At 47.2% G+C, this 15,506-nt stretch overlaps 1 protein-coding gene across 1 annotated transcript in view; it reads right to left on the bottom strand.

The window, feature by feature from the left end:
• The window catches only part of LCT (lactase), a 59,222-nt gene that overhangs the window by 3,171 nt on the left and 40,545 nt on the right, over positions 1-15,506 (bottom strand). Inside the window, exons 13-14 of the mRNA XM_056117556.1 lie at positions 11,859-11,968; positions 3,072-3,200 (exon numbers count right to left, since the gene is read on the bottom strand). Of these exons, the coding sequence (XP_055973531.1) occupies positions 3,072-3,200; positions 11,859-11,968 (239 nt within the window). The remainder of the gene's footprint in view (positions 1-3,071; positions 3,201-11,858; positions 11,969-15,506) is intronic.

The following is a 15,506-nucleotide window of genomic DNA, read 5'->3' as shown; positions in this document are numbered from 1 at the left end:
ATTTTGCAAATTCCTTTGCGTGAAACACAACAGGATTTAGAACAGAAAAAGCCTTACATTTTCTCGGGACTTGAGAGTCCTAACTAAACCCAGAAGAAGTTAACTGTCACTGTCACTGTCCTCCCGTTGTTCATCAATTTGCTCGAGCGGGCCCAGTAACGTCTCCATTGGAGACTTTGTTGTTACTGTGTTTGGCATATCAAGTACATCACGGGTAGCTTGCCAGGCTCTGCCGTGTTGGCGGGATACTCTCGGTAGCTTGCCAGGCTCTCCGAGAGGGGCGGAGGAATCGAACTCGGGTCGGCCATGTTGGCTGCGTGCAAGACAAACGCCCTACCGTTGTGCTATCGCTCCAGCCCTAAAGAAGTTAACAGTACTATAAAAAATAAAAGTTAAAAGATAAAAATGCTTTCATTTTTCCTGCAGAAAGACTGTATCAGTATGTTCTCAGGGAGGTGCCAGAGAGAAAGTACAAGGGGTAAGGCACTTGTTTTGCATGTGGCCAACCCCAGTTAAATTCCCTGCACAGAGTATGGTTCTTCACATACCCCAACACCACCAGGAATGTTCTTTTCCAACCTAGAAGTACTGCTGTTTGTTCAGCCACTGATTAAGCTGACTGAAGCAGGCATGAACTCCACATATTTTTAATTTTTAAATTTTATTTTCATAAAATTGTTCACAATAATTGTGAACATTCAACAGTTCAACACCAATCCCACCACCAATCTCACCACCATTATTCCGAATTTTCCTACCACCACCCAAGCCTGCCCCATAGACAGATGCTCAATAATTTATTTTGTATTGCTTGTTCTGAATAGTATGAGATGTCGTGCAGCCACATGCTCCTGGAATTCTAAATTTTTTTAAATATTTGGGGTCCGGACGCATCTATATGGTGTGCTACTCTCGTCCAAGATTCATTTGTGAGTCTCTGATTAGTGTGCTTAAATGGCTCCCAGAGGCATTCCTTGCCAGGAAACCAGAAGGGCGGGGAGATGGGGACGTAAACCCATCCACAAAGTCTGGAGTTTTCAATCACTGGTCCTACATACCTGGGTTTTTCAGCAGGTTCATTCTCATGCGTGGGGGGCTCGGGATGAGCCTGTGAAGGCCATGTATATGGTGGTGATTGGGTTCTGGAGGTTTGCAGCTGCTGCAGTTCATTTGGGACGGGCAGAGGGACACACCTGACCTGGTCAGCCTGGCGTGGGGTGGGACTTAATCCGATTTTGATCTCTTTCGAGATTTATTTATGAGTCTCTGAAGCAAGGCTGGGAAATGAGCTTGCATAGCTGAGCCAGAGGTGGTTTGTGAGCGTGACTCCCACGTACCTAACTTTTGGCTGTTTAATTTCTCAGGAAACTTGGTCCCAAGTTGCTGGGGTCTGGCCAGAGGCACAGCAGCAACTTGGTGGTATCAGGAAGCCTGAAGGCACCATCAGGCTGCTGATGTATGTTGACCTGCTGGGTGGCACCATGCCCCACCGCCCCCCAAATGCTCTTTAAGAGCCATGACTCATGCTCATTCTTTCTGTGGCTGTGCTGCTGCAGAGATAACAGGCACTCAAGGATGTCAACTTTCGACCTTCCTCAGAAGACTACCCCCCCACCTCCGCCTCCAATCTTTCCCTGCAATAAAATGCTTTGATCAAAAAAAAAAAAAAGATGGAAAGAGAGAAGAAAAATGCCTGCCATCCAGGTGGGAGGTCAGGACGGGAGGGAAACTCAAAACCGTGGTGGTGGTAAATGTACACTGATGAAGAGATGTGTGTTGGAATATTATAAGACTAAATTGCAATCATGAACAACTTTGTAATTATAAATTTTTTAAAAAGTGATTCAATTTAAAAAAGAAAAAGGGAAAAAATGATTTATTTTTGCTTTTGGGCCATAACTAGCTGTGTCCTGGCTCTGTGCTCAGGGGGCTCTCATGGCAGTACTCAGGGGACCATATGGTATGTTGGGGATTGAACTCTGGTCAGCCGCCTGCAAAGCAAGCATCTTACTCACTGTACACTCTCCAGACCAAAAATCCAATTGCTTTAAAGTCTTCACTAGCTCTTGTTGGACATCTCACTACTGCTGATGTAGTTTTGAACCAACCATGTAAGCGCTATTCTCCATTTATACAGGAGAATGATCTATCCTTAAAAAATCCCTACAAGTTCTTTTTTCCTGGTGTCTTGGGGGGGGGGGGGGGGCATACCCCGTGGTGCTCAGGGTCACACCTGTCAGTGCTGGGATTTGCTGAGATACTCCTGGAAGTTTCCAGAGTGCGAGCACACTAACCTCTGCCCTCTCCCCTGCCCGCTGCAGGCTCTTTTCCAGAGCTTAGATGTAAAGGGCTGTAGGTGCTTCTCACCAGCCTCCAATGGACTGTACACGTTACCTATGTCTTCAGAGAAGGTGCTGCCAGCGTCATCTACATCGGCCGCAAGTGCAGCCAACCCAGGGCTGGGTCCTCATTTGTGCAAGGATGGAGCAGACAGGCTAGGAAGTGCCTCGGGTGTCCATGGTCCTGCATCCCCAGGATGATGAGGAGAGCTGCAGGCCACAGGAGCACATGCCACGTGCCCTGGGTTCTCATGCCTCCTCAGCCCCCTCAGCAAACCTGATGAAGGCTGGGAGGACCACCAGCTGCAATGGGGAGGGAGTGTCCACATATCTAATTATACATAATGATGGTACATTTCAATGAAGAGAATACAGAAATACCCCAAAAGGATCTCTCTCTCTCTCTCTGTTTTAAAAATTAACCTTGCTATTTTGGCTGAAATTCAAATTTGACAAAATCGGGGGACGAAAATCTTTTCTCCCAGAAACATCAGAAAAATCCCAGACATGTTTTAAGGGGAAGCATCATGGAAATCCTGAAAGTCCTAATCTCTCTCACTGTGAACTGACTGAGATTTGGTTGGCCACGGCAGGTGTGTGGGGGGGGGGGGGGTCCCACGTTTAGAAGCCTGGCGTCTGGCATTAGGGATATTTGCTGGGCAGGCCTCCTAGGGATTGGCCTACAAGCACCCGTGGCCTGAGGTGGTTTCATGCACCTGCCGGCCGACTTACCTGTCTGAATCAAAGGAGGGGATTGGAAAATTCAAGTTGTAAGCCAGGACAGTGGTGTAATGATTGAAACCAAAGAAGTCGAATGTGCCGTTGATCCGCCTCTTCTCACTCTCCGTGAACTCAGGGAGCCTGGGTGGAAGGAAACATTAAGATATGGGACTTCAAGACGTCATGCTTTAGGAGAATATTTTGGAACGGGGATGTGTGTATGTGTGTGTTGGGGGAGGTGGGGGCACACTGTCCAGGAGCAAAAGGGTTTTCCATCATCTGGAGAACCCAAGGCTCCTCCCACCACAGAATAAACCTTCCTTGTTTCCTCCCCCCTTTCCTGTGGGGAAATGGAACAAGATTTCCTTTTGTAAGGCCCCTCCAGGTCATCTACCTTTTTCTTTCTTTTTTTTCTTTCAATTTTTCATTGTATGGCTGGCAGGCAAGCAGATGGAACCTCTGGCAATAAGTTTCTCAGGAAGTAATAAAACCACTAGGGATCAAAAGAAGTTACTCAGTGAAAGTAACTTCTTTGAGGCAGGCAGGCCAAAATCAAAGGCATGAATGATCCAGGAACAGGTATAATAAGACTCATTGGCAGAGCTACAACCTCCCTGGCTCCCTATGTCTTCCCAACAGCTGTTCTTTACCACCTGTTAAAGAGTGTGAAGAACTAATCTGAGGTACACACCTTGAGACTAATCCTTTGTAAGGATTATCATTTTGTGTGTGTGTGCTTGTTTGGTTTTGTTCTTTGGGCTGCCACCTCAGCCCTCGGGGTACTCCTGGTTCTGCACTCAGGGATCACTCCTAGCTGTGCTCAGGGGACCATGTGGGATAACACAGATCAAAGTGTTAGATCAAAGGGCAAGCACCCTAACAGCTGTACTGGGTATAATATCATTTATAATTTGCATTATAAAGCAACTATGTAATTTATATTAACAGTTACTCTGTTTTGCTCCAAAATCTAACTTTGTTGAAATTGAAAGTATTGAATTTCTGAGACTTTTCTCTTCATGTGATTCCGCAGCACTTCAGATTTCTCATTTGGGGAAGCATTTTACACTTTGAGCAGTCTATACAATTTGGTCAGCATGCCTTTGCTTGTGGCACTTACAGGTTCCTCTAGGGCACATCTTACTCCATCTGCATCCCAAAGGGGAAGGCCAGAGGCTTCTGATTCAGGACTGCCAAGAGCAGTATTCTCCAAGCACCTGGTGCTGCATCTCATCCACAGACAGGCTGTCAAAGTCAAGGTGGTACACTAGCAGTTTTCAACCTTTGTACACCGATGGACTAGCACTGTTCTACGGACGGGTGGTTGCCAACCGCTAGCCTAGAGATTATCCTCCTTGGGCATCTGAAGCTATCTTGATATTTCCTCTCTCATAGACACAGGGATCAAACCTTCCTTCCCAGGGTACCAGAAAGAGAGCACAGGAGCAGGGAGCTCGCCTTGCACACAGCTAGCTCGTGTTCAATCCCTGACACCATAGATGGTCCCTGAAGCCCCATCAGGAGTGATCCCAGAGCACAGATCCAGGAGTAAGTCCTGAATACCACCAGGTATGGCGGCCAAAACAAACAGGAAACCTTCCCAGGGTTTCTGAAATGCAGGGAGGAAAGTAAAATCCCATACTCAGGCCCTCACTTCCGAGCTCAGCGTCCAGCAGAGGCTCCTCAGGGTCTGTGGTGTCAGGGGGCGTCAGGGCCACGCCCTGCACTGTCCTCCGCCCTGTGGTCCAAAACACCAGGTTCTTTCTCCACTCTCAGCTGCAGACTCCTCACTCCCCACTCCATCTTGGTTCTCATGCCCCTTGGGGTGGAATGGCCTCCGCTCTACCAAATGCTGTTTCCAGACTAGTTCCAAGCTTGCGTGAATGACCCTCCTCGTCTCTGAAGTGTCTTAGTTCTCCCCAGCCCACTCTGACCTCATCTCCAGAGTTTTCATGCACTGTAGCACTGTCCTCCAGTTGTTCATCGATTTGCTCGAGCGGGCACCAGTAACATCTCCATTGTGAGACTTGTTGTTGCTGTTTTTGGCATATCAAATACACCATGGGGAGCTTGCCAGGCTCTGCCCTGCAGGAGGGATACTCTCAATAGCTTGCCGGGCTCTCCAAGAGGGACAGAAGAATGCAAGGCAAACGCCCTATCCTCTGTGTTATCGCTCCAGTCCTACCAGAGTTTTCATACATAAAGAAATGGGGATACAGATCTCTGGAATGCTGAACGGTGCTGAAAGGCAAGTTTGTGAGTCAGACTTGGGTTCTACTTCCTGAGTGCAGCCCAGCAGATCTGCCCTGAGCTGGGCACATAGCAAACTGATTTTATAAACTGGAACACTCGTTTGGATGCTTGTTGGACATCAGAGCTGATTCATCATGACCGGCATGGCAGGAAGATATTTCCTGGGGGCTGGTAAGCTGGAGGCAGTTAGGGACACAGAATCAATCTTAAGTGCTACTCCCACAGGTTGGCGTGGTCTTTTTTTTTTTTTTTCTTTTTTGGGTCACACTTGGTGATGCACAGGGGTTACTCCTGTTTCTGCACTCAGGAGTTACTCCTGGTGGTGCTCAGGGGACCATATGGGATGCTGGGAATTGCACCTGGTTCGGCCGTGTGCAAGGCAAATGCTCTATCCACTGTGCTATCTCTCCAGTCCCTGGTGTGTTCTTTCGGAGTGGGCAGCTACCTCTTAATTTCCCCCACCATCTCCTATTCTGGGAAAGAAGAGACCATCATCCATCAAGCTTCCCCTGATCCCTCCCAGAGAGTGAGGGGGGACGCTCATAATGTATTAGAAAGAACCACCTCTAGAGTACCATAGGCACCTTGGGGAAATAGCACAGAACCCCACCATGTGATGTGAATGGAGATAGGAGCCCTGAAGGAATACCCACATACATAATCTCTCTGATAAAGAATTAAGAAATGAAATATTGAGGATGTTTAATGAGCTCAAAGAAACAGTGGAACAGACATTCAATAAAATACGGGAGGATATGAAAGAAACAGTAGAACGGACAGTCAATAAAATATAGGGGGAAATGAGGGCAGAAATAAGAAAACTACAAACAGAAATGGCATTAATTAAAAATTCAGTAGATGAAATACAGAACTCAATGGGTACCCTTACCAGTAGAGTAACACTAGTTGAAGACAGAATCAGTGAGCTTGAGGATGAGATGCAGAAAATCTCCAGGAAATACCAAAGGATGGGAAAAGTCCTTCAAAATAACTTAAGGGAAGAATAGAGAACTATGGGATGAATTCAAGAGGAACAGCATAAGAATCATCAAATCATCCCCAGAGGGACAGGGAAGCAACCCTGATAAGATAGTAATAGACATTGTTATTTAAAAAAATCCCATCTGGTGCCTTCTCCAGATGGAACCCCAGTGACCATGAACTCCTACAACTATAGCTCTGGCATACGGGTACCAGGACATTTTTTCCGAACTGCAATGGGGCTGCCCCAGCTCCCAGGCAACCTCTGATTCCGGAAGTCATGCCCACAACTCGCCCCCCGCAAGCGCCATCTTACAGCACACAGCAACAAAGAAGAAAAGAGGCTGGAGGGTTCCACAGCTCCCGGAGAATGCTCAGAATGCTCCAGGTCCCAAACAGAGCCGATATCACTGGGATGTCCCAGATGGGGTAGGTCCTGCCGTCCCGCCTTCTCCAGATGAAACCCCGGTGACCATGAGCTCCTACAAGCATAGCTCTGGCATATGGGTACCAAGACATTTTTTCCAAACCGTGTGGCCACTTACGTGGTCGCGCGACATCTCCTTATATACAAAGTGATCAATGGAAAGTAAATCATCCAATATTTCTCCCTGAAAATCAGGCTTAACTCTTTTGCAAACCACAACACCAAAAAGGAGAGAGAGAACAAAGGGGAATGCCCTGCCACAGAGGCAGGGTGGGATGGGGAGAATGGGGGGTTGGAGGGATACTGGGATCCGTGGTGGTGGGAAATGGGCACTGGTGGAGGGGTGGGTATTTGAAAAAAATAAATAAATTTAAAAAAATCCCATCTGGGGAACATAAAGCAACAAAATAGGAGACTAACACCCAAGTATGGCCGAGATTAGTACCAGGAATTTTGCTCCATGGCTTGGAGGCCAGCTACACATGCTAGGGGAAAAGGGAACTCAGATAGAGAAGGGAGCACCAAATAAAGGGTGTTGGGAGGATCCTCCCAGGATGGGAGAAGCATGCTGAAAGTAGACTATAGACAGAACATGATTGCCACTCAATGCCTCTTTTGCAAACCACAGCACCCAAAAGGAGAGAGAGAACAAAAGGATATGCCCTGCCACAGAGGCAGGGTGGAATGCGGGGGATGGGGTTGTGGGAGGGATACTGGGATCCGTGGTGGTGGGAACTGGGCACTGGTGGAGGGATGGGTATTTGATCATTGTATAATTGAAACCCATTGCCGTTCTGGAGGATGTGATGGATCCATCAGGACGTCGGAGGGCAGTCATCTTGGTCTTGTAGTTGGCTAAGGACAGGCGGGCGTTACGAATACTTTTCCCGGCTTCTGCCGCATCTACCAGTACTTCTGCTCTTCTCTCTTTGAGGTCTTCCTTGATCGCATCTCTGCACTGCTTTGCGAGCTCAGACGTTAGCTTGCAGCTTGCGGTTGCCTGAGGCATGCGCCAAACCATGCTGGCGAATTAGCTCAAGAGTTTTCGAAGATAGGCGATTTTTTGTGGCTATCTCTCTCTTGGCGTTCCTCGCACATTCATGGAGGTGCTGAACCAGTCGATCGTATTCCTCGTCAATGTTGTCAACAATGGCATCTTTCCATGTTGCCGCAATAGTGCCAAAGAGCTCCCAGTTGGTGGTCATTCTGGGAGTTCTCTTTTTAAACTTTGCAGCCCTTTCTCCCCGCTGTGTGAAGTAGAATTTTGCACAAAGGAGACGGTGGTCCGATCCCGTTCGACTTTGACTGTGAGTGTGGAAAGGTAGGACTACAGCTGAATCTTACGAAGACAATGTTTATGAGAAACAGCCTCGTTCCTGACGCCCCATTCGCTCTCAATGGAACGACCATCTCCGAATGCAACAGCTATGTGTACCTAGGTCGAGAGGTCAACATGACAAATGACCTGGCACCCGAGCTGCGCAGGAGGAAGAGAGCGGCTTGGAACGCCTTCAAGAACGTCGAAGAAATAGCTAAGAGGACGAAGAACCTCCGGCTCCAGGCACATCTCTTTGATTCCACTGTTCTTCCTGCATTAACATATGCCTCAGAGACCTGGGCCCTACGCAAACAAGATGAGAACGCTATTCAGGTCTCCCAAAGAAGAATAGAAAGAGCTATGCTTGGAATATCACGTTTCACTCAAATGAGAGAAAGAATCCGGAGTTCTGACATCCGTCGACGATCAAGGATCAGGGACGCTGTCTCATTTGCCAAGGTGTTGAAAATCAGATGGGCTGGTCATGTAATGAGATTTAAAGACGACCGCTGGACTAGAGCTGTTACCGACTGGATTCCACGGGATGTCAAAAGACCGCGTGGCCGCCCACCTACCAGATGGTCAGACTTCTTCGTCAAGATCATGAACGATCGGTTTGAGGCCCTTCATGTTCCCGGAGCGAACAGATGCCATTGGGCTACACTAGCACGCGACAGGGACAAATGGAGACATTACTGGCGCCCACTCGAGCAAATCGACGACTGACGGGAAGTTAAGTGATACAGTGATTAAGTGATAATTGAAACCCAAGCACAAAAATTTGTAAGTCTACAACTGTATCTCATGGTGTCTCACTAAAAAAATTTTTTTTAAAAATCCCCCCCCCAAAAAAATAAATAAAAAAAAATTTAAAAACCCAAAGCTGGAGAATGCAGGCATCCTGATACAAGAAGCCCAAAGTACCAGCTAAAAGAAACTCTAATAAAAAGACTCCAAGATATATTCTAATCAGAATGATGAACACCATAAAAGATACAATGCTGATAGCAGCAAGATCAAAGAAGGAAATTACATACAAAGGAGCATCTTGTAGATCTGCAGTAGACCTAGTGAATGAAACCCTCCAGGCCCCCAGGGATAGTAGTGGTGTGTGGTTTAAAAACTTAACTAAATGGAGGCTTCAACAAGAACACTTTCCCCAGCTCTACTTTGCCCAGAAGAATACTTCTCACTCAGAAGGAATGATACACAAGTTAACCAATAAACAACAGCTCAGGAGATTCATAGACTAAAACCAATTTTGACAAATAAAGGGTGTTGGGAGGATCCTCCCAGGATGGGATATGTGTGCTGAGAGCAGATTTTAGACCAAACATGATTGCCACTCAATGCCTCTTTTGCAAACCACAGCACCCAAAAGGAGAGAGAGAACAAAGGGAAATGCCCTGCCACAGAGGCAGGATGGGATGGAGGGGGCGGGGGGAGGGTGGGAGGGATACTGGGATCAGTGGTGGTGGAGAATGGGCACTGGTGGAGGGATGGGTATTCATTCGATCATCGTATAACTGAAACTCAAGCACAAAAATTTGTAAATCTACAACTGTACCTCATGGTGTTTCACTAATAAAAATCTAATTTAAAAGAAAAAACAATTTTGAAAGAAAAACTCAAGGGATACTGCAAGGCAAGACAACCCCCAAAACAACAATCCTCTAAAGAAAGATAACACAAAACCCCACGACAATAATCTCTCTCAATGTCAATGGTCTAAAGGCACTAATTAAAAGACAAAGGATGGCAAAATGGACTAAACAATTCAACCCAACATTCTGCTGCCTACAAGAAAGACATTTGAATAGTCAAAGCAAACACACAGAAAGCGAAAGGCTGATAAAACAATTCTTCAAGCAAACAATTGCTTCAAAAAAGGTGGGGTGGCCATAATAGTATCCAGCGACAAAGACATTAGGCTGAAAATGTTACAAGAGACAGTGAAGGTCATTTATTAACAATCAAGGGATGTGTACATCAGGAAGAAATTAAACTTCGAAATGTATGTATACTCAATGAGAGACCACCAAAACACTTAAAACAACTGCTAATAGACTTCAAAGAGGACATTGCTAGCAACATAATAGTAGTTGAAGACTTCAACATTGCCTTATCACCCCTTGATAGATCAATGAAACTAAAACTCAGCAAGGAAATACTGGCTTTGAAGGATAAAATGGAAGAGAGGGGACCACTAGATATATACAGGGCTTTTCATCCTCAGAAAGTCAAATATACATTCTTTTCCAGTGCACATGGAGGAGAATGTATATTTGTATGTATATATCTATCCAAGATAGATCACATGCTGGACCACAAAACATACCTTTATAAAATTAGGAGGATAGAAATTGTATGAACTATCTTTTCAGACCACGAGGTACAGAAAGTAGAACTTAATCACACACAGAAATGAAGAATCAAATCACACACCTGGAAATTGAACAGCTCACTTTTGAACAACCAGTAGGTTAGAGATAAAATCTAAGAGGAGCTAAAGATTCCTAGGAAACAAGAATGAAAACAAGCTACCAGAATTTGTGGGATACAGCAAAAGCAGTGTTAAGAGAAAAGTTTATAGCTTTGCAAGCATACATTAGGAAGGAAGAAAGGTCTCAAATAAATAACTTGACTTCACATCTTCAGATCTTCAAAACTGACCAACGAAGGGAGCCTAAACCAGGCAGGAGGATGGAAATAATAAAACTATAGAGTAGAAATTATTTTTTTCCTTGTAAAGTTACAAGGAGGGACAAATCCACACGGGTTCCGGGGCCGAGATCTCCCAGCCTACTCGGATTGGAGTCGAGCATCCTCCACCCAGATCCTCCAAATTCCAGTAGGCCGGGGTCACACCCACCACCTGCCCCCCTGGCACCGTGTAATCCCATCAACGGCCAAGACTCAGAGACTATAAAATCCAGCTCCCGGAACCGCACGGCCGCGACATCTTATCAGGACATCTTTTTATGACATCTTATTATCTCATTCCTACTTTGGACAAACTTGCAGGCTATCGAATGTAGCCTGCCCACAGGGCAGAGTCTGGCAAACTCCCCGTGGCGTACCCAATATGCCAAATACCAGTAACAATGATGGGTCTCATTCTCCTAAAGAGCCTTGAATATAATCTCAGGGCTAGGATGAAAGAGACGTTACTGGGGCCTGCTCGAGACAATCGACGAAAAGTTATACTGGTGCCTTATGTATCTTCGATATTAACCCCTTATCAGATGGGTATTCGGTCAATAATTTTTCCCATTCAGTAGTTTGTCTTTGTATCTTTGTATCTTGGTCACTGTTTCTTTTGAGCTGCAGTTTAATGCATCCCATTTGCTTATCTTTACTGTGGAGTTGCTGTCTCCAATGAAACGGGGTGGGTGGGCAAGTATAATGACTTCATCGCCACCTGATATCAAAAGTCCAGGCCTGACCAGCACCCTTGTCTCGCCTCATTCTTTCCCAGTTGGGTGAGACATGACAGGGTGAGTTGAGGAGATGGTTTTTGGAGTCAAGTTATGGGTTGCAAAGAAGAAGGTCTGATTTTTGAGAGCAATTTATTGGCTCTTCTGAAGAATCACAGCAATGAGAGCATCTGCCTTGTGTCAAGCTCACAACAGTACCAGAGTATGCAAAGAACTTCTTATTCACCTTCACATCGAATCTTTCCTATGATCAGGGAAGCTCAAACAGAGAACCACTTGCCTGAACTTACCTCTCTGACCCCAACAGTCATACCCTCACCTTGCCCCATCTGCCCAGGGACCTCTGTCCAGCATCACAGACCAGGTGAGGCACCAGGACCTACCGAGACCTGTTGAGACCAGCAGCCAAGCTCTTGTCACGAATCCGGGTCTTCATCACCTCGTTGTAATCTCCGTTCTTGAAGATAGGATGTGCAAACCAGCCTCCCATGAACTGCACCAGGGGTGAGGTGACAGTCAGTCAGCCTTGTGTTGACATGCAGAAACTCCAACATACAATGACATCCCTGCCCAGAAGTCACTACTAACCTCAGAACCCCCTCTGAAAACCCCAACTGGGGGTGGGGATTTGGTACAGGGTTTAGGGTGCACGCCCAACCTGAACCCAAGCCAGATTCCATGAGGCACCACATGGTCCACCCAAGCAGCTATGGGTGCAGCCCTGAAGCCCAGGCACCACCAGGGTGGCCTGAGTAACCCCAGCACCCAGGGACCAGGCAGCACTGTACCCTTTGGCAGCTGCCCTGAACTGCCCGGTTTATGGAGAATCACAGGGAAAGGCCCTGGGGCCTTGTGTACCGCTCGGAAGGCCCACAACCAAAAAAATACTAAAGAGAAAAGAAAAAAAATCCAAACCCAAACCCAATCTGTGTGGCGTGTGTGTGGTATATGTGACTATATACACATGTGTTCATGCATGTGTGCATTCATGTGTGTGTGCACGCACACACACGTGTACATGTGCTCTGGGAAACCAACACAGAGCCCCAAAAATGTAGGGCAGATGCCCTCCCTGGCCCCCTGGCCCCAATCTTTGACTCTTTCTTGTGTGGCCATTTGCAGTGTGAGCTTCAGTGTTTCTGCCTGGCGGCACTTGGAAAAACAAACTTGAGGCAGAGGAGACAGGAAGTTTCCAGACCCCAAAGACTAAAGCACTGCAAGCAGGTCCTCGCCTTCAGATGCCAAAGATACAACCGAAACTTTCTAGGGTGGCCTCGATGCAAGGCTTTCTTGACTGCCCAGGCAGAGCATTGCAGCCCGAAAAATAATCATTTGCCTTCTACTTTCTTGAATGAGAACTAGGCTACGCTTACCCACTTAAGGAGAACATATAGCACCCCAATGCTATGACTTTAGGGTCCAGAGAGGCTGCATCTATCTCCCCTCTCTGTTGGCTGGTAACTGGAGTGTGGGGTGAGGAGCTCAGAGATAGCTCAAAGGGCTGAGCTCTTGCTTTACATGCAGTAATGCTGGGTTCAGCCCCTGGCACTGCAGGGGCGCCTGAGCAGTGAGCCAGGAATAGCTCCTGAACCATGCTGGGTGTGGCTCCCACTAAGCAACAGAGATAGATGGGGAAAGTGCGACCCTCTGGGCTCGGAAATGAGGCTGACAACATGCGGACAGGACAGCCGCTTCAGTTCCTGAGCAAGCTGGGCCACGCGGGAGCAGGTGCTGGAGTCCCGAGCAGCAAGGGGATCAGCCTGATGACAGAGTTACCTGGAGTTTGGGGTTTTGCTTTCGGATAACAAATTATTGTTCTAATTTACTAATTCTATGAGTCTGAAATGGGGAGTGTAATTCATTTTGTTCCAAGACTACTAAGTAGGAAATTAAACTCCCTTTGAGTAGGTGTTTGGGCCACGTCTGGCAGTGCTCAGGGCTTACTCCTGACTCCAAGCTCAGGGATCACTCCTGGCAGGGGCTCGGGAGACCATATGAGGTACTGAAGATCAAACCCAGATTGGCTGCATGCAAGGCAGGGGGTTTAACGCCTGTGTTATTTTTCTGTCCTATAAAGTTAAATTCTTTTTTATTTTTTATTTTTGTCACACTTGGCAATGCTCAGGAATTACCCCTGGCTCTGCACTCAAGAATTATTCCCATGCTGGGGGTATGGTGCCGTCAGGAGGTCAATCTGTACCTGTGAGGCGAGTGCATCAGCAGCCTGGTGGCGCCTTCAGACTTCCAGATACCCCAAAATTGCTGCCGTGACTTTGGCCAGACTCCAAAAACTTGAGGCAGAGTTTACCAAGAAAGTAAACGGCCAAAAGATAGGTATGTGGGAGACACACCCACAAACCACCTCCGGCTCAGCTATGTAATTGGAGGCATGGCCTTTCTGGTTCCTGATTGAACTGCTTAATGGCCATGATCCCAGAGACTCAGAAACAAATCTTGAAACCCAGCAGCTTTTGGCAGAATTGCATCCGGTCCCTGCAGTAGGTTACCGGTGCTGGGCCAACCCAGGTGGGAATAGGTTTCGTGCCTTGGCCTGTTCCCCGCAGCGGCCCAGTGGCCGCCATCCTTCAGAAGCCACTGGACAGTCAGGTTTGGGCCCCCAGTAATGAGACATGCAGGGCCTCACGGGATGGGGGTGGAGCCGGGCTTGTCCTCCCCACCCCAATGAGACCCCAAGTCATCGCCCACGAATGGTCTTTCTGGCTCCTGATCAAGCTGCTTAACGGCCTTGATCCCAGAGACTCAGAAACAAATCTTGAAACCCAGCGGCTTTTGGCAGAAATGCGTCTGGACCCCTCAGTAGGTTACTGTAGCTGTGCCACCCCGGGGGAAAAGGGTGTTGTCCCTCCGCCTGCTCCCCCTTGGCGGCTCAGTGGCCGTCATCCTCCAGGGGCCATTGGACAGTCAGGTCTGGGCTCGCAGTGACGAAACTTGTTGGGCCTCACAGGATGGGGGTGGAGCCGGTCCTGGTCTCCCCGTCACAATGAAACCCCCAAGTCATCACCCATGAATGGCCTCTCTGGCTCCTGATCAAGCTGCTCAACAGCCATGATCCCAGAGACTCAGGAGCAAATCTCGAAACCCAGTGGCTCTTGGCAGAAATCCCTCCATATTTAAGTGTTAAAATTTCGGAATTTCAAAATCACACGGCCCTACTGCAGCCATGCGACATCATATGTTATTCATAACCAGCAATAGAACACAAATTGTCTACTGTTGCCTTTTCAGCAGATCTGAGTGTTGGGGTAAAATCTCAAATAATAATGGTGGGTCTGGTGTCAAAATATTGAATGTGATCAAAGTAGAGAGAGAGTAATGAGGAAATCATCTGCCCCACAGGTAGAGGGAAGGTGTGGGATGGGGGTATACTGGGATTTTTGGTGGTGGAGAATGGGCACTGGTGAAGGTATGGGTGTTCCATTGTATCACCGAGACTTAAACCCGAAAGCTTTGTAACTGCTCTCATGGTGATTCAATAAATAAAATTATAAAAAATGAAAAAAAAATAAAAGATAATTATTCCCATGCCCTGCCACAGAGGCAGGGTGGGATGGGGGAAATGGGGGGTGGGAGGGATACTGGGACCCGTGGTGGTGGAAAATGGGCACTGGTGGAGGGATGGGTATTTGATCATTGTATAATTGAAATCCAAGCACAAAAATTTGTAAGTCTACAACTGTACCTCATGGTGTTTCACTAATAAAAATTTTTAAAAAATTATTCCCGGCAGTGCTTGGAGAACCATATGTGAAGCCTTGATTGAACCCCAGCTGACTGCATGCAAGGCAAACGCCCTAGCCGCTGTACTATCGCTCTGGCCTGTAAAATTAAACACTCATTTGCATATTTTTGGTCACCTTTGCTAAATTATCTTGTAGGAAGTTTGGCAAGTCATTCCTCCTCGTGTCCCCTTAGAATGCCATGGCCTGCAGAATTCTCCACAGAGCCCACGGTCGGGACCAATATAAAGAGATGCCCTTGGTCCTCTAAGAGACGGTGGCACTTGGGAGAGG

This window comes from Sorex fumeus, unplaced genomic scaffold (genome assembly GCF_029834395.1).
Source record: "Sorex fumeus unplaced genomic scaffold, SorFum_2.1 ptg000035l, whole genome shotgun sequence".
Taxonomy (NCBI): domain Eukaryota; kingdom Metazoa; phylum Chordata; class Mammalia; order Eulipotyphla; family Soricidae; genus Sorex; species Sorex fumeus.
The sequence above is the reverse complement of the archived record's forward strand: the minus strand, read 5'-3'. Positions and strand labels throughout refer to the sequence as shown.